At 46.2% G+C, this 20,040-nt stretch overlaps 1 protein-coding gene across 1 annotated transcript in view; it reads right to left on the reverse strand.

Annotated features, from left to right (window-relative positions):
* Window positions 1-219: 219 nt before the first annotated feature.
* LOC129711350 (adenomatous polyposis coli protein 2-like) overlaps window positions 220-20,040 on the reverse strand; it is a 127,872-nt gene continuing 108,051 nt past the window's right edge. Inside the window, exons 6-7 of the mRNA XM_055658951.1 lie at window positions 14,394-14,507; window positions 220-583 (exon numbers count right to left, since the gene is read on the reverse strand). Of these exons, the coding sequence (XP_055514926.1) occupies window positions 464-583; window positions 14,394-14,507 (234 nt within the window). The 3' untranslated portion in view covers window positions 220-463. The remainder of the gene's footprint in view (window positions 584-14,393; window positions 14,508-20,040) is intronic.

A 20,040-nucleotide genomic window follows, 5' to 3' on the forward strand; every position in this document is an offset into this window, starting at 1 on the left:
AAAGCTGGAGTAACTCAGCAGGACAAGGAGCATCTCCGGAGAGAAGGAATGGGTGACGTTTCGGGTCGAGACCCTTCTTCAGACCAGAGATACTGCCTGTCCTGCTGAGTTACTCCAGCTTTTCGTGTCTATCTTCAGTATCAACTACTCACAGGACAAAAATGTAATATCTTCAGAATATATTTCATAATATTGATGTTTTGGGGTTTGTTTTTTTTTTAATGCAATTTTCATAATCGAACAAATAAATTTAAAATGTGGCTCCACATGAAGGGAGAATACTTTTACCATTAAAATACACAGCGCACAATGCACTCAAAGATCAAAGACAGTGAATAATCCAGTCTCCAGATTCACCCACGGGAACACAATCCCCTCATGCTTCATGCCTCATGTCAAAGAAGATTTCAAGCAAGTTGCTGCCTTGCTGTTTAGGAGTATATTTTAGTTCCATTATTACATTCTAATGGTCTCCATTAACTGAAGCAAAGTCTATGAATCTGACCTCGGTCTCGGTCTCACGCACTCTCTGTTGCGACTGAAGAATCTCCTTTTCAATCTCTTGCACCCGGTTCATTCGCATCTGTCAGGGAGGAAACATAAACGTGTCAGGACTGTCATATCGTGTCGCCATTTGCTGTTCCAGTGCAATAACGCTGCCTTTTTAAAATAAAAATCTGCCAAAGGTGTTAGACCAGAGAATAGCAGCTCTGATTCTTCTCTCGTAGAACATACAGTAGAACAGTACAGCACAAGAACAGGCCCTTCGGTCCACAATGTCCGTGCCCAACATGATGGCAAACCCAACTCTTATCTGCGTACACATCATCCACATCCCTCCACTCGCTGCAAACCCATATACCTGTACAAAAACTTCTTTAATGCCATTATTATATCAGTCTCAGCCACCACCCTGTCTGACCCACTGAGTTACTCCAGCAATTTGTGAATTATTTCGCTGCTCGATAGCTATTTATTAATTTGGCATAGATAAACAGCCAGAAGCTTTTTTCTCAGGGTGGAAACGTCAAGACTAGAGTGATACAGTGTGGAAACAGGCCCTTCGGCCCAACTTGCCCACACCGGCTAACATGTCGCAGCTACACTAGTCCCACCTGCCAGCATTTGGTCTATATCCCTCCAATCCTGTCCAATCCATGTACCTATCTAACTGCTTCTTAAATATTGCAATAATGCCAGCCTCAACTACCTCCTCTGGCAGCTTGTTCCATACATCCACCACACTTTGTGTGAAAAAGTTACCCCTCAGATTCCTATTAAATCTTTTCCCCTTCATCTTAAACCTATTTCCTCTGGTCCTCGATTAACCTACCCAGGGCGAGAGACTCTGTGCATCTACACCTGTGGTTCCCAACCTTTTTTAGCCATGCCCACCTAATCACCTCTAAAATCCTGATGCCCCCCCCCCCCCCCCCCCATGTGGTGATATATAATTCTTATCATTTAAAAAGTGAACTCCGTTTCAGCTGAAGAAGTTTAAAAACGCCAATACCTTGGTTGTAATAACTACACAATAAAGACCTTTTTTACCCCAAAAAAAATTATTTACTCAAAATAACATCTGAAATATAAACTACATATGTTTACCTGATGGAAAATCCTAAAAAATAAAAATCGAAAATGTGGACCCAGACCTCCTCAGTCGCGCTCAATTGCCCCCCTTAAAAATCAAATTGCCCCCCCTGTGGGGAACCACTGATCTACACGATCTATTCCTCTCACAATCTGACACACCTTATAAGATCGACCCTCATTGTCCTGCACTACAAGGGATAGAGTCCCAGTCTACTCAACCTCTGCCTATAGCTCACACCCTTTAGGCCTGGCGATATCCTCGTAAATCTCTTCTGTACCCTTTCCAGCTTGAGATGTGCAAGTTGTAATTACACAAAGGGCGGTGGGTGTCTAGCACATGCTGCTGGGGGTAGTGATGGAGACAGATACAATGGTGGTGTTTTAGATGGGCAGATGAATGTGCAGGGAATGGAGGGGTACAGATTATGTGCAGGCAGATCTGATCAGTTTAGCTTGTCATCATGTTCGGCACTGGCATGGTGGGCCGAAGGGCCTGTTCCTGTGCTGTACTGTTCAACGGTAGACAAAAGTGCTGGAGAAACTCAGAGGGTGCAGCAGCATCTATGGAGCGAAGGAAATAGGCAACGTTTCGGGACGAAACGTTGCCTATTTCCTTCGCTCCATAGGTGCTGCTGCACCCGCTGAGTTTCTCCAGCACTTTTGTCTACCTTCGATTTTCCAGCATCTGCAGTTCCTTCTTAAACCCTTGGTTTCGGCCCGAAACGTTGCCCATTTCCTTCGCTCCATAGATGCTGCTGCACCCGCTGAGTTTCTCCAGCACTTTTGTCTACCTTCGATTTTCCAGCATCTGCAGTTCCTTCTTAAACCCTTGGTTTCGGCCCGAAACGTTGCCCATTTCCTTCGCTCCATAGATGCTGCTGCACCCGCTGAGTTTCTCCAGCATTTTTGTCTACCTTCGATTTTCCAGCATCTGCAGTTCCTTCTTAAACACTGTACTGTTCTATGTTCTAAGTGACGTCTGTGGTTTTGGTGGGACAACACTGGTGTGTCGGGTTTTGGTCTCAACGTCTAAGGAACCAGACACTTGACTTGAAATCAGATTCACTAGATTAATTCCTGGAGAGAAGGGATTATCTGGGAGGGAAGGTTGAGTGAGATTAACCTACAATCGCGGGCATTTGGAAGAGGGAGACCTGATTGCATTAAGATGTATGAGACTCTGAGAGAGGTTGACAAGTCAGACACTGAAAATCTGCTTCGGCAGGTTGTAACATGGAAAACCAGGGGCAGGGCACCAACTTTAAAAGTTGGCCCCTTTAGGTCGAAGATGAGGAGAATTTTTGAAAACATATTTTGAACCTTCGATAGTGGAGACTGAAATGAGTCCATTTTCTGGGCACATTCGGAAACTGGGGTAATGGGGATCAAAGAAAAAAGCAGAACGGAGAGAGAGGTGTCGGAAGGAACCGCAGATGCTGGTTTAAACCGAAGATAGACACAAATAGCTGGAGTAACTCAGCAGGTCAGGCAGCATTGCTGGAGAAAAGGAAATAGGTGACGCTTTGGATCGAGACCCTTCTTCAGACTGAGAGTCAGGAGGCTCTGAAGAAGGGTCTCCCCTAAAACATCACCTATTCCTTTTCTCCAGCGATGCTGCCTGACCCGCTGAATTACTCCAGCATTTTGTGTCTATCTATGAAGAGAGAGGAGCAGACAGGATCTTATCTTGTGATCTGTTTCATAAACCTCTAACTTGAGTTCATCTAAACCCCCTTCTATGTTCTACACTTTTTACAAAATAGGTCACAATTCTGTTTAAGTAGGATCTGCAGATGCTGGAAAATCGAAGGTAGACAAAAATGCTGGAGAGACTCAGCGGGTGCAGCAGCATCTATGGGCCGAAACCCTTCTTCAGACTGATAAGGGGGGTGGGGGGGGGGGGGGGGGGGGGGGGGGGGGGGGGGGGAGAAAGGAAAAAGGAGGGGGAGCAGCCCGAGGGATGATGGAGAGATAGGAAGGGGAGGAGACAGCAAGGGCTAACAAAATTGGGAGAATTCAATGTTCATGCCCCCAGGATGCAGACTCCCCAAGCGGAATATGAGGTGCTGTTCCTCCAATTTCCGGTGTTGCTCACTCCGGCCATGGAGGAGACCCAGGACAGAGAGGTCCGATACGGAATGGGAGCTGGAGTTGAAGTGCTGAGCCACCGGGAGGTCAGGTTGGTTAATGCGGACCGAGCATTCTGTTGCAGAAACATGGAACTGCAGATTCTAGTTTATAAAAAATGACACACAGTGCTGGAGTAACTCAGCGGGTCAGGCAGCATCTCTGGAAAACATGGATGTGACTTTTTCAGACTGATTTTGGGGGGATGGTGGGATGGGGGGGGGGGAAGTACGCTGTAAGAGAGGAGAGGCAGGCCAAATTATATTGCCTTGCTACATCTATACACTAACCTCTTGCATTTATGTACTAGGACCCCCAGATCCATTTGTACCCCATAATGTAGTCTAATTTCCATTTAAGTAATACATTTTTTTGAAATTCTTTCCTCCAAAGTAGATTACTTAGTATTTTGAAACATTATATTCCATTGCACATGATATAAGCAGACTGAGTCTGACAAGTCATCTTACAATACTTCAAGTTAGCACCAATGTGAGTACATAGCGAAGATGATTACCAAAAATTACAGCAGGATCCTGATCAGCTGGGCAAATGAGCGGCAGACAGTTTAATTGAACTTATTCCAGATAAATGTGAGGTGTTGCATTTTGGCAAGTCAAATCAGGCAGGACCTTTACAATGGATGGCAGGGTTCTGAGGAGTGTTGTAGAGCAGAGGGATCTAAGAGTGTGGGCATATAGTTCCCTAAAAGTGGCATCACAGGTGGATAGAGTGGTCAAGAAGGCTTATGGTATATTGGCCTTCATCAGTCAAGGCATTGAATACTGAATGTCTAGGAAGGAACTAGAGATGCTGGTTTACACAGAAGATAGACACAAAAAGCTGGAGAAACTCTTTGAGCCAGCACTACCATTCACTGTGATCATCCACAATCAGTACCCCGTTCCTGCCTTCTCCCCAGATCCCTTCACTCCACTATATTTAAGAGCTCTATCTAACACTCTTAAAAGCATCCAGAGAATTTGCCTCTACTACCTGCTGAGGCAGAGAATTCCACAGATTCACAACTCTCTGGGTGAAAAGGTTTTTCCTCACCTCCGTTCTAAATGACCTACCCCTTATTCTTAAACTGTGGCCTCTGGTTCTGGACTCCCCCAACATTGGGATCATGTTGGATAGGAAAGGTTTAGATGGAAATGGGCCAAATGCGGGCAGGTGGGACTAGAGTAGACGGGGCATCTTGTTCAGGGGGGGTAAGATACCCCGAAGAGCCAGTTTCCGTGGTGTACGACACCAAGATTCCAAGCTTGACAATTACTGGGGGTTTACTGAGCAATCAACATGTTGTATTTCCTATTTTCTCCTGGGCTTGCAACGTAGCTTGGTTTTAGTTTAGAGGTACAGCATGGCATCAGGCCCTTCAGCCCATCCAGCCCATGCCGTTCTTCAAACACACCTTCACACTAGTTCTATGTTATTCCACTCTCTCATCCACTCCCTACACACTAGGGCCAATTAACCTACAAACCCACATGTCTTTGGGATGTTTGAAGGAACATGAGCCCCCTGTTGAAACCTTCATGGTCACAGGGAGAACATGCAAACTCCATACAGACAGCACCCGAAGTGGGGATTGAACCCAGGTCTCTGGCGGTGTGAGGCAGCAGCTCTACCCGCTGCGTCCCGGTGCCGGTTTATTTGCGGACACACACACACCCCTCATGCAGTGTTGTCAGGCTTATTTACACCTACTACACTGGCCTCAAATTCAGGCCCGTGGTATTTTAATTGGCTTTGATCGTACTCCACTGGACCATTTACAACATGGGTTGGAATTTAAATTTCAAAAAAAAAATGTTTAACTGCTGTCTGCAGGTGAACATCTGAGAGAATTCAGAAGGATCTGGTGAGTAAGAAAAGGGGAAGGTGACGCAGGCAGGGACGATCGTGAACTTCCCAGCGCTAAAGACAATTTTAATTTAGCTGGAGGGCCTTGTCATCTTTACTGACAGCATGCTTCAGTCACTCCGTAACACCAATTTATATGTAAATCATTGCCTGATTGGAAAACTGTTGCTCTGAGTGAATTAAATTAATTATATGTTTTGTGGATAATTGGAAGTTTTGGTAAGAAGGGTTCATAGTACCTTTATATTATGCGTCATGCATAGATAAACACTTTGGCTATTACATTACATGCTGAAATAGTGATAAGGATTAGAAACATAGAAAATAGGGAGCTGTGAATCTGTGGAATTCTCTGCCTCAGAAGGCAGTGGAGGCCAATTCTCTGGATGCTTTCTGATCAGAGAGTTAGATAGAGCTCTTAAAGATACCGGAGTCAGGGGATATGGGGAGAAGGCAGGAACAGGGAAACGAATGTGGATGATCAGCCATGATCATAGTGAATGGCGGTGCTGGCTCGAAGGGCCAAATGGCCTACTCCTGAACCCATTATCTATTGAGAAGGCCATTTGGCCCTTTGTGCCAATACTGCCATTTAATATGATCATGGCTGATCATCCAAAATCAGTACCCCGTTCCTTTCTCCCCATATCCCTCGATTCCATTAACCCTAAGAGCGATATCCAACTCTCTCTTGAAAACATCCACTGCCAATGTTCATGTTCCCCAGAGATGCTGCCTAACCCGCTGAGTTATTCCAGCACCTTGTGTCTATCACAAGTAGTACTTCGGCTGTGAGTACAAGTGACTGCAGATGTTGAAATCTTAGGCAAAATACAAAACTGCTGGAAGAACTCAGCGGCTCTTCCAGCAGTTTGGAAGCAGTTCTTCCATCTGTGGAAGCAAATGGACAAACAATGTTTTGGATTGGGACCCTTCAGACTGAAGAAAGATGTCTGTTCATTTCCCTCCGCAGATGATGCCTGACACACAATGTTTCTCTTGCAATTGTTTCTTTTGCTTTTTATACAGGACGTACATTGGTTTTAACCAACTTGGGAACGATACCTGCAGGTTTTGTCTGGAGAAACAAGGAATTGAAAATGCTGCTTTACAAATGTCTCCCGCTTTTTACCCAGCGACAGGATACACCCATTGACATATAAACCCAGCGGCGGGTAAACCCGTTGAGGGCTAAACCAAGTGCTGGATAAAGCCAGCGTTGAATTAACCCAGTGCCAGCATTAACCCAGTGACAGACACACAAGCACAACCATTTGAACCATAGGTAGACAAAAATGCTGGAGAAACTCAGCGGGTGAGGCAGCATCTATGGAGCGAAGGAATACGTGAAGTTTCGGGTCAAGACCCTTCTTCAGACCATTAGAATCATGATTGGAGGGGACGACAAGCAAAATAAGGGCAAATTATACTTTTAATACTTCCTTTAAACCTACATCATTGCCCAAGCAATATATTATGCTACAGTGCCTCAGATAGCTTGAAGGCCCAGTTTCATTTAATAACATCCTTGAGAAGCATTAGGTCTCATTTTTATCTATGGTATCAAAGCATTGTGTCCTATTTTATGACGAGGTGCTTTATGAATACAAGTAGTTATTGTTGAATGTGGTTTCTTCTTTGATGTTCTTCCCCCAAATCTTAAATTGTAACATTCACTTCATTCACACATTCATTCATTGTTACAATCATTCATTGTAACATTCACTTCATTCATGGAGTACAATATCTAACAACTTAAATATCTGCTCTGTTCAACAATTAACATTCACATTTTCATGATTTTATATCTCATGATTCCACATCTCTTTGGATGTCTTAAATTTTCAACATTTTAAAATCCATATTCTTCTTTCGTTATTTATTTAGTAGATGCTTCTGAATGATTCATAAAGGTGAAGATTCTTTGTCAATGCTTCCGTCAGCAGAGAATGAGTGGAGCATGTCAAAGGTTTCCGGGAGTTTTGCTGACAACACTAAACCAGGCGGGATGGCGAACTGAGGTAGGATACAAGCAAGTCCTATCGGGGGGGGTGGGGAGGGGCAACAAGTGCCCTATGGCTCGGGCCTCATGCCTGTCTGCTTCAAATGGATCTTGATTTGGGGGCCTCTAAAATTGAGGGGCCTCTGCTTGATCTTGGTTTGGGGGTGACTAAAATTACTATTGGCCTGGGCCTCCGTTCATCTGTGATGGCCTGGGTACAAGGATGCCAAGGGGCATCTTTCCTGTATTGGGGTAACCAGAACTGCATGCAATACTCCAAATGCAGCCTAACCAAAATCTTATAGAAATGCATCGTGACTTCCTGTCTCTTATCCTGTGAATGCAGGAGGATATGGGGTTGCCAAGGGAGATATGAATGGGTGGGTGAGAACAAGGCAGGGGGAATATAATGTGGAAAATATCAAGTCATCCTATTTGGTCAATATAACAGAAGAGCAGACTATTTGCTAAAGGGCCTGTCCCACTGCGGCGACCTGGCGAGTTCTGGCGAGTTTGCCCTCGACTCATACTCGCAGTATGGTCGACACAAGGTCCTAGGAGGTCTTTGTAATTCTCCTTCATGCTCGAGAGTCATCCCTGCGTACTCTAGGCCTCAGCTAGGTCGCGGCGTATTTTTCAACATGCTGAAAAATGCCCGCGAGTAATAAAAGGTCGCCGTGGAAACAAATCTATGCTTTCTTTACTCGTAGGTTTAGTCGAAGTAGGTCGGCATGTTATTCGTAGGTAATCAAGGGTAATCAAAGGTAGACGAAGGTAGTCGTAGATAGTCTTCAACATAGTTGAAGAGAGGTCGAAGGAAGTCGTTGTCACTCTCCACTAGTCGGTGTTCAATTTTCCCAAGGCGAGTCGCTGCTAGTCTTCAACATAGTTGAAGGAGGTCTTCAACATGACATTTTTTTCAAACTCTCCTAAACTCGCCAATTAGGTCGCTGCAGTGGGACAGCCCCTTTAAATGGAGAGAGCTGGGTAGAATTGATGTTCAACGTGCCCTGGTGTATTCCCTCGAGTTTAGAAGAGTAAGAGGAGACCTCATTGAACATATGAAGTTGCTGGTACACAAAAATGCTGGAGAAACTCAGTGGGTGCAGGAGCATCTATGGAGTGAAGGACATAGGCAACGTTTTGGGCCGAAACGTTTCTTCAGACTGATGGGGGGGTGGGGGAGGGGGGGGGGGGGGGGGGGGGGGGGGGGGGGGAGAAGAAAGGAAAAAGGAGGAGGAGAGGCCCGAGGGATGAGGGAGAGATAGGAAGAGGAGGAGACAGCAAGGGTTAATAAAATTTGGAGAATTCGATGTTCAAGCCCCCAGGATGCAGACTCCCCAAGCGGAATATGAGGTGCTGTTCCTCCAATTTCCGGTGTTGCTCGCTCTGGCCATGGAGGAGACCAAGGACAGAGAGGTCGTATACGGAATTTGAGGGGGAGTTGAAGTGCTGAGCCACCAGGAGGTCAGGTTGGTTATTGCGGACCGAGCGGAGGTGTTCGGCGAAACGATCGCCTAGCCTCCGCTTGGTCTCACCGATGTAGATCAGCTGACATCTAGAACAGCGGATGCAATAGATGAGTTTGGAGGAGATGCAGGTGAACCTCTGTCGCACCTGGAGCGACTGCTTGGGTCCTTGAATGGAGTCGAGGGGGGAGGTAAAGGGACAAGTGTTGCATCTCATGCGGTTGCAAGGGAAAGTGCCTGGGGAGGGGGTGGTACGGGAGGGAAGAGAAGAATTGACAAGGGAGTTACGGAGGGAGCGCTTTGCGGAAGGCAGATATGGGGGGAGATGGGAAGATGTGGCGAGTGGTGGGGTCACGTTTGAGGTGGCGAAACTGACGGAGGATTACTTGTTGTATGTGACGGCTGGTGGGGTGAAAGGTGAGGACTAGGGGGACTCTGCCCATGTGGCGAGTGGGGGGGGGTGGATGGGGAGAGAGAGCAGTGTCGCGGGGTATGAAAGAGACCCTGGTGCGAGCCTCATCTATGGTGGAGGAGGGGAACCCCCGTTCCCTGAAGAATTAGGACATTTCAGATGCCCTGGTGTGGAACGCCTCATCCTGGGAGCAGATGCGGCGTAGACGGAGGAATTGGGAGTAGGGGATGGTGTCCATACAGGAAGCGGGGTGGGAAGAAGTGTAGTCCAGATAGCCATACGAAGTTGCTGAATGGTTTGATAGGCCAGAGGCAGAGAGGACGTTTCTGGGGCACGGTTTGAGAATAAGGGGAAGGGCATTTATAACTGAGACAAGGGAAGCGTCTTCACTCTGAGGTGGTGAACCTTGAGAATCAGCTCTGGAGGGCTGTTGAGGCACAGTCAACAAGTTCATTTAAAATATTCATTTTGGGAGGGGAAAGAAAGGGGTAGAGGGGAAAAAGACCCTTCTTCTCCCCTGGCCATCCCCCTCCCCCCCTCCCTCCTCCTCCCCTGTGCCCCGCCTGGACTATGACCTATTTTACCTGTCCCACTGCCCTTCCAACTGCCCGACTACATTCCTTCCTTGACCTCAACAATTCGCAAACTTTCAATCCTTTTGTCTCACACCTCCTTGTCTTTTCATCTCTGGTCTTTGTCCACCATCTGCCTATCAAACCTCCCCCACCTCCCCTCACCTGTATCAACCTATAACCTGCCAGGCTTTGTCCTGCCCCTCCTCTCTTCCAGCTTTCTCCCCCCTCTCCAACCCAAACTGAAACATCACCTATCCATGTTCTCCAGAGATGCTGCCTGACCCACTGTGTTACTCCAGCACTTTTATTTCATTCAAAAATAGAGGTGGATAGATTTCTGGATATTAAGGTAATCGAGGAATATGGTGGGAGGTGGCTCCAGAGGGGAGACCACTGATCACGATGGATGGCAGAGCAGCAACAGATAGTTTGTTCCTGTTCCTTTATGCTATAATGTTATTGAGTAGTGGAACAGACTAGAGGGGCTGATTGGCCTAATCCATATCCAATTTCTAACGTTTTTATGATCTCAAACCCCCCCCCGACCAACAGGGATGACATTGCCTCTCTCATCTTAAGGCTATGCCCTCTAGTCTTTGACATTTCCACCCTGGGAAAAGGAGTCTGTCTGATCTTCTATCTCTCATCGTCTTTTATACTTCTGTCAGGCCCCCACTCAACCTCCAGTGGTCTAAAGAAAACGTTGAGGTTGTCCAACATCTCCTTGTAGTTTATATCCCCCAAAACCAGGCGGAATACTGGTAAACCTCCACTGCATCATCTCCAAACCTTTCCTGCAATGGAGCAACCAGAACTGCATGCAACACTCCAAATGCGACCACACTCCAAATGCGGCCTAACCAAAAATCTTATAGAAATGCATCGCGGCTTCGTGACTCTTGTACTCATTATCCTGACTAACGTTCTTCCCTCTTTCCCCTTTTAAAACGACCTTCTTTAAGCCGAGCACTTGATCCGTATCTTCATTATCACCTCAAGCAGTTTGGGGGGGATAACCTTTATTTGACAATACACATTCAAAACACATTTTACCACATTGTCACATTTTGTTTTTCCCTTTACCATTGTGACCCCCAGGATTAAATTGTAACATTTGCTCAATTTATGAGCATGCAGACAAAGGAACTCAACAGGACAACAGTATTCAGTTTGCTGCATGATCGGGCATTGCTTATTAAGCCCATGTCCCATAAATAATGTTCTTTGAAAAGCAATAATCTTGTGCATTGCATTTACCCTGGAGAACCTCAAGATCACAATGCGGGCATTTTTGACATAGTCCCAAGTGCAATGATGGATGCCCTTTGGCAAACGGCCTTCCATTTAAGGCAAGAAAGGTTGGCCATTGCAGCCCAGAAATAACGGAGTTATCTCCATGGAAACATTATCAAACCAATGAAGCATCTGAGAGTGCATTGCTGGTCGCTTTAGTGCCAGCCAGTTCCCCCAAGAGAAATGGGACGGTTCAGTATGGATCTGCTCAGTGCTTGAAACAAAATGGTGCAGGGTTAATTAAACAGCCGACGCTGAAATTAAAATGTTACACCTGATTAAGTTTTCCCTTCATGTGCAGATGTCTCATCGGCCGAGACACACAGGAGATGTCAAACTCTACCAGGTCATCCAGTGCCTGCAGCAAGAGCACTGCCATTTATGATTAGGTTGTGCAAGTGAGCCCGCAGTTAGTGCACTGACCTCAAACACTATAGACAGCGACGGCAGCAGCAGCAGCGAGCCCAGAGAGAGTCTGCTGTGCTGAGAAGGTCGTGCAATGTGCAGCAGGCCGACGTACGTTTATTGCAAGTCCATGCGATAATTGATGCGCGACTACTAAATCCCGGGTGGCAGGGCCAGGACTATGGTCACCTTGGTTCCCCTTGCCTCTGGCTCATAGACCACAGCCTGGCAACTCCTTGTGATAGCAACAGACCTCTAAAAGAAACGGCATACGGCCAACTCAGCAAAAAATTCCTGACCTGGAATGGCAGGCCCCCCCCCATGGACAATCCCACCATCGACTCTATTTATACCTCACGCTGCCTCAGCAAGGTAAGCAACATAATCAAGGACGAGTTGCACCTCGAGCTCTCCCCTCTCCCATCGGGGAAAAGTTATAGAAGTGTGAAAACGCACACCTCCAGATTCAGGGAAAGTTTCTTCCCAGCTGTTATCAGGTAACTGAACCATCCTAACACAACCGGAGAGCAGTCCTGAAATACTATCGATCTCGTTGGTGACCCTAGGACCTTCCTTGATCGGACTTGCTGACTTTGCCTCGCACTAAACGTTATTCCCTTAAGGGGCTGCCCCACTGCAACGACCTAATTGGTGAGTTTAGAAGAGTTTGCCCCCGACTCATACTCACAGCATGGTCGACACAAGGTCCTAGGAGGCCTTTGTAACTCTCCTTTATGCTCGAGAGTAGTCCCTGCGTATTCGAGGCCCCAAAGGTTCAGAGATCTGGGTTCGAACCTGGCCACGGGTGCTGTCTGTACGGAGTTTGTACGTTCTCCCCGTGACCTCATGGGTTTTCTCTGGATGCTCTGGTTTCTTCCCGACACTCCAAAGATGTAAAGGTCTGTAGGTTAATTGGCTTCAGTAAAATTGTAAACTGTCCCTCGTGTGTAGATAGTGCTGGTTCCAAGGTCAGTTTATTGTCACATGTACCAATTAAGATGCAGTGAAATTCAGATTACCATACAGTCATGCCAACGACACACAACTACATAAAGGTTAACATAAACATCCACCACAGCGGATTCCCCACATTCCTCACTGCGATGGAAGGCAATAAAGTCCAATCTCCTTCCGCTTTACAGGTGATCACTGGTCTGCGCGGACTCGGTGGGCTGAAGGGCTAGAATTTAGAAAGATTGAGAGGGGATCTTATAGAAACTTACAAAATTCTTAAGGGGTTGGACAGGCTAGATGCAGGAAGATTGTTCCCGATGTTAGGGAAGTCCAGGACAAGGGGTCACAGCTTAAGGATAAGGGGGAAATCCTTTTAAAACTGAGATGAGAAGAACTTTTTTCACACAGAGAGTGGTGAATCTCTGGAACTCTCTGCCGCAGAGGCTAGTCGAGGCCAGTTCATTGGCTATATTCAAGAGGGAGTTAGATGTGGCCCTTGTGGCTAAGGGGATCAGGGGGTATGGAGAGAAGGCAGGTACGGGATACTGAGTTGGATGATCAGCCATGATCATATTGAATGGCGGTGCAGGCTCGAAGGGCCGAATGGCCTACTCCTGCACCTAATTTCTATGTTTCTATGTTTCCGAGCTATATCTCTCAAGTCTAAAGTGTAAACAACCCAACCCAACCATCTTATGCAAGTTCCTGTCGAATACCATCAAAGATGGCCTTGCCTCAGTTTAGACCTTTAAAGGGCCTGTCCCACTTGGGCGTCGTTTGCACGTAATTTAAGCAACATCATTTACGCGCCATGACGCGCGGGTCGTGCCGCGCACATGATGCGCGCATGGTGCACGGTGACATAGGCAGTGACGCGCGGTCACGTGTGGGGCCCCAGGATGTACGAAATCTTAGCGCGCCATCTTCGTGATGCGCAAATGACGCCCAAGTGGGACAGACCCTTAACTTGTAGACCAGCCCTGTCCTTATCCATTACTATCTTCAAGTTAATGACAACCACGTTGGTCTTGCAGTTGTCTACAATCTCCAGCATATTTGTCCCTCCGATTTCCTCTTGATTATTTTAAGTTTAGTTTAGAGATACAGCGCAGAAACAGGCCCGTCGGCCCACCGAGGCCGCACAGACCAGCGATCCCCGCACACTAACACTATCCTACACACACACACTCGGGACAATTTACAATTACACCAAGCCAATAACCTACAAACCTGTACGTCTTTGGAGTGTGGGAAGAAACTGGAGCTACCGGAGAAAATCCGTGTGGTCACAGGGAGGATGTACAAACTTCATGCAGATGGCACCCGGAGTCAGGATCGAACCTGGGTCTCCGGCGCTGAGAGGCAGCAACTCTACCGCTGCGCCACTGTTCCTCAACTGCGGAATGCCCTCCTAAACTATTCCAACTCTTTCTCCTTATCACACTCCTTTCATCGTTCCACTTATAATCCAATCTGTCCCAATATTGTGTCATTCAATAACATTCCCATGTCATGCTTTGATTATTTTACTACACTAAAAGTATTACGATGTTCTTGGTGCACCTTGACTAGCATGATAACAATATCAGAGCAAGGCAGACTTCTTAATGTTCAGAAAGTCCAGTGACTCTCCGAGAGTATAATTGAAAGGTGAAGCTGCCGATGTAATGAGTGTGTGTGGCAGTTGTTACCTGGAGTCGTTCAGTTGTGCTGTCACCTGTCCCGTATCTCTCCTCAATAATGGCTTTGATCTGATGAGCCTCATACTGTAGCTGTTGCCGAATCAGGTCCATGTGCTTCGAAACCTGGAGGAGGGGGAAACCATTGAATATACATCAAAACCAAACCAATGATATTCAGTTTCAAAAGCATATCATTCCATCTATTCAATCAAAACATATGGATATCATGATAAATGATAGAACATAGAACTATATTAGGGCCAGCACAGTGGGTCAGCGATAGAGTTGCTGCCTTTCAGCACCAGAGACGCGGGTTCGATCCTGACTATAGATGCCGTCTATAAGGAGTTTGTACGTTCTCCTTGTGAATGAGTGGGTTTTCTCCGGGTGCTCTGGTTTCCTCTCACACTCCAAAGACATACAGGTTGGTAGGTAAATTGGCTTTGGTAAGATTGTAAATTGTCCCTAGTGTGTGGTATCGTGCTGGTGTGACCACTGGTCGGCATGGACTCGGTGGGCTGAAGGGCCCGTTTCGGACTCGTATCTAAGTCCAAAAGCACGGGAACAGGCCCTTCAGCCTCCAATGGCTGCGCTCAGCACCTTATTAAGATAAACTAAGAAGAAACAAGGAACTGCAGATGCTGGTTAACAAAAAAAAGATACAAAGTACTGGAGTAATTCAGCAGGGATAAACTATTTCCCTCTGCCTACACATAATCTATATCCCTCCATTCCCTGCATATCCATGTGCAAAACAAAAAGCCTCTTTAATGCCTCGATTGTGTCTGCCTTCACCACCAGCCCTGCCAGCACGTTCCAGGCACCCACTTCCCTCTCTGTACTAAAACTTGCCGTGCACATCTCCATTAAGGGTTGCTCCCCTCACCTTAAAGCTTTGCCCTCTGGCCTTTGACATTTGCACCCTGGGAAGAAGGTTCTGAGTCCCTACCTTATCTTTGCTTCTCCTAATTTTATATACTTCTGTCAGATCTCTCCTTAACCCTCCCTATTCTAGAGAAAACAATGGCCCCTAATCCAGGTAGCTTTCTGGTTCTCTTCTGCATTCTCTCAAAAGCCTCCACATCCTTTCTGTAATGGGGTGACCAGAACCGCATACAATACTCCAAATATTGCCGAACCCAAGTCTTATAAAGCTGCATGATGACTTCCTGACTCTAATAATTAAAGCTTTGACCAAATCTCCAAATTTGAAGAAGGACATTCTTGCTATTGAGGGAGTGCAGCGTAGGTTTACAAGGTTTATTCCTGGGATGACGGGACTGTCATATGCTGAGAGAATGGAGCAAATGGGCTTGTATTATCTGGAGTTTAGAAGGATGAGAGGGGATCTTATTGAAACATTTAAGATTATTAAGGGTTTGGACACGCGAGAGGCAGGAAACATGTTCCCGTTGTTGGGGGAGTCCAGAACCAGGGGCCACAGTTTAAGAATAAGGGGCAAGCCATTTAGAATGGAGATGAGGAAATACTTTTGCTCACAGAGCGTTGTGAGTCTGTGGAATTCTCTGCCTCAGAGGGCGGTGGAGGCCGGTTCTCCGGATGCTTTCAAGAGAGAGAGTTAGATAGAGCTCTTAAAGATAGCAGAGTCAAGGAATATGGGGAGAAGTGGAGGTCAGAGAGGAACAGGGGCAAGTTCAATAGAATTGTTCAAGTGATGAAGGACATCGACTGAGTAGACGGTGAGAAATTGTTTCCAGAGGGAAGGTTGGGAACTAGAGGACACGATAATGGACTAGAAACCCAGAGGGAGATGAGGACGAAATCTTTTATTCAACAAATCCCACACATTGGACTGCACTTCCGGAAAGGGTGAAGGCAGCAGATTTAATAGGAGCTTTCATGTTCATAAGGGATAGGACAAGAATTAGGCTGTTTGGCCAATCAAGTCTACTCCGCCATTCAATCACAGCTGATCTATCTTTCCCTCTCAACCCCATTCTCCTGCCTTCTCCCAATAACCCGTTGACATCCGTACTAATCAAGAATCTATCCATCACTACCTTAAAAATATCCATTGACATGGCTTTCAAAAAGGATTTCGGGAGATATTTGGAATGGGAAAAAAGCAGGAATGAATGATTCTTTCATGGAACTAGCTCAGATATAATGTGGATGGTGTAGTACTATACCGGTTTAGTTTAGTTTAGCTTAGAGATACTGCGGGGAAACAAGCCCTGCAGCCCACCAGCGACCAGCGATCCCCCGTACACGAGTTCTATCCTACACACTAGGGGCAATTTAAGGCAATTAACCTACAAACCTGTTGAATGTGGGAGGAAACCAGAGCACCCACAGAAAACCCACATGATCACAGGGAGAACGTGCAAACTCCATACATCCATCGTCAGGATTGAATGGGTTTTCTCCAGGTACTCCGGGCTCTGGCGCTGCAAAGTAGCAACTCTACCGCTGTGCCACCATTTTGGGTCCTAACAGCCATTAGTTCGGAAACTGGAAGCTAATATCGTCAAGAAAAGAAAAAAAAAAAAAAAATCATTGCACAAAGACTACACTGTGAAAGGCCCAAAAGAGGAGACACTCATTTGAATCTAAGTAAGACAGAAGGTCAGAGTTTTGGCTCAAGATTAAAAGTCCACCTCAGACTAATGGAGTTTTTAAACATGTGCAAGCATGTGAATATTTTCACCATGAAAGCCACTTTCTTAGAGTCAGGAATACACGAGGCAAACCATCGCTCCCCACGGGCCATTTCTGTCTCCCGCTCCCTATTTAATCAGCGTTACTATGGTTACTGCTCGTCCCCACTATGCCCGTGTCATCCTCCTGCAAACAGGCTTCATTGATCGAGGACCCATCCTCTTATTTCTGCATCTACGTTGAGTTGAAAGAAAACATTTATTGCATTAACTCCTGTTCATTCACAAAATTGAATCCGAATAGAGGATACAAAGAACTGCAGATGCTAGTTTACAAAAAAAAAAAGATGCACACTGCTGGAGTAACTCAGCGGGTCAGGCAGTGTCTCTGGAGATCATGGATAGGTGACGTTTCAGGTCAGGACCCTACTTCAGAACAGCAAGTGTAAAATCACATGCTTTGGAGTACACTTTCTGAAAGGGTAGAGGAAGCAGATTCAATAGGAGCTTTCAAAAGAGATTTGGGGAAATTTAGTTTAGTTGAAGAGCTCCTGGAGCGGGGCCTGACACCACCACCCGGCGTGGCTTCAATGGCCGCGGGACAATCGCCATCGCCAGCCGGGGGCTTTGACTTTGACATCGGGGGGGGGGAGAGTGCAGTGGAGAGATAAGTTTTTTGGGCCTTCCATCACAGCTATGTGATGGATGTTTATGTAAAATGTAATTATGTTGTGTCTGGGGTCTATTTGTGTGTAATGTATGGCTGCAGAAACGGCATTTCGCTTGGACCTCCAGGGGTCCAAATGACAATTAAATTGACTCTTGACTCTTCAGAGATACAGTGAGAAAACAGGCTCTTCGGCCCACCACTGACCAATGATTATGCATATGTTATCCCAGTTTCGCAACCTACACACCAGGGGCAATTTACCAAAGCCAGATAACCTACAAACCTGCACATCTTTGAAATGTGGGAGGAAACCAGAGCACCCAGAGAAAACCCACCTGGTCACAAAGAGAAGGTACAAACTCCATACAGATAGCACTCGTAGTTAGGATCTAAACCAGGCCTCTGGCTCAATGAAGCAGTGACTCTGCCTCTGCACCACTGTGCTGAGATATTTGTAATGGGAAAATGTGCATGATCTGGGGAGAATGGGCTTGATTGATTCTTCCATGGAACTAGCTCAGATATAATGTGGATATTGTGGTGCTGTGATTCAGGGAGAACCTTCTTCAGAAGAAGGGTCCCAGCCTGGAACATCATCTATCTATGTTCTCTGGAGTGGCTGCCTGACCCGCTGAGTTACTCCGGCACATTGAATTCGATTAGAGGTTGCTTTCTGGCCCCATCTTCCACAGGGTTATATCACACAAAGAGGGACGGAGACACGAGTAACTGCAGATGCTGGGATCTCGAACAAAAAAAAGTGCTGGAGGAACCCAGTAGGTCCGGCAGCATCCGTGGAGGGAATGGACAGACGGTGTTTCAGGTCGGGACCTTTCTTCTGACTGAATGAGGTGGGGTGGGGTGGGGGGGGAGAAAGCTGTAAAATAGAGATGAGGTGGGGCGAAGCCAGGCAAGTGATAATGGATAGATGGATAGGGCCTGAAGAAGGGTCTGGACCTGAAACATCAGCTACTTGCTTTCTCCAGAGGTGCTGCCTGACCTGCTGTGGAAAGATTGAAAATACTAGGCTTGTATTCACTGGAGTTTAGAAGGATGAGGGGAGAACTTATAGAAACATATAAAATTATAAAATGATTGGACAAGCTAGATGCAGGAAAAATGTTCCCAATGTTGGGCGAATCCAGAACCAGGGGCCACAGCCTTAGAATAAAGGGGAGGCCATTTAAGACTGAGGTGAGAAAAAAACGTTTTCACCCAGAGAGTTGTGAATTTGTGGAATTCCCTGCCACAGAGGGCTGTGGAGGCCAAATCACTGGGTGGATTTAAGAGAGAGCTCTAAGGGCTGGTGGAATCAAGGGATATGCACACTGCTGGAGTAACTCAGCAGGTCAGGCAGTGTCTCTGGAGATCATGGATAGGTGACGTTTCGGGTCAGGACCCTACTAAACTTTTAACTTTAAAACTTTTAACCTTTAAAACTTACCTTGCAGCTCTCTCTCTATTTATTTCTCTATATATATATTTCTCCCTATCTTATATATCTTTCCCTCTCTCTCTTTTCCTCTCTCTCTCCCTCCCTCTCTCTATTTTCCATCTCCCTGTCTCGTTCTCTCTCTCTCTCTCTCTATATATATATATATATATATATTTTCCCTCTCCCCCCCTCTCTCCATCCCCCTCCATTTCCCTCTCCCTCTCTATCCCTCATTAATCTATCAAAACCATTACTTCATCCACAGCCACTATCACCATGGTAACCCTCGCCTCACCCTATCAGAGATATCCCCTTTGTCCTATTAGTCTCGCCCACGCTGTCTGTGTTAAAATTACTTTCTCGCGCTCTCTCTCTCTCTCTCTCTCCCTCTCTCGACTAGAACAGAGAACAGTGCAGGACAGAAAAGGGCCCTTTGGCCCACAATGTCTATGCCGAACATGATAAACTAATCTCCTCTGCCTGCATGTGATCCATGTCCCTCCATATCCGTCTGCCTATCTAAAAGCTTCTCAGTGGCCACTGTTGTATCTGCTTCCATTATCACCCTTGGCAGTGCGTTCCACACACCCTTTGTGTAAAAACTTGCCGTACACATCCATGTTTCCATTAGTGCGAGAGTCTAGAACTAGAGGTCATAGCCGCAGAATTCAAGGACGTTCTTTCAGGAAGGAGATGAAGAGAAATGTATTTAGTCAGAGGGTGGTGAATCTGTGGAATTATTTGCCACAGAAGGCTGTGGATATTTTTACGGCAGAGATAGATAGATTCTTAATTAGTCGAGACCCTTCTTCAAAATGTTTTGACAGATTCTGCCCGGCCTGCAGAATATTTCCAGAATGTTCTGTCTTTTTATATATATATCTCAAACTACCAGCATCAAGATTTTTTTTATTTTAGGGATAAATTTTGACT

The sequence above is a fragment of the Leucoraja erinacea genome, chromosome 29, assembly GCF_028641065.1.
Source record: "Leucoraja erinacea ecotype New England chromosome 29, Leri_hhj_1, whole genome shotgun sequence".
NCBI classification, from domain to species: Eukaryota; Metazoa; Chordata; class Chondrichthyes; order Rajiformes; family Rajidae; genus Leucoraja; species Leucoraja erinaceus.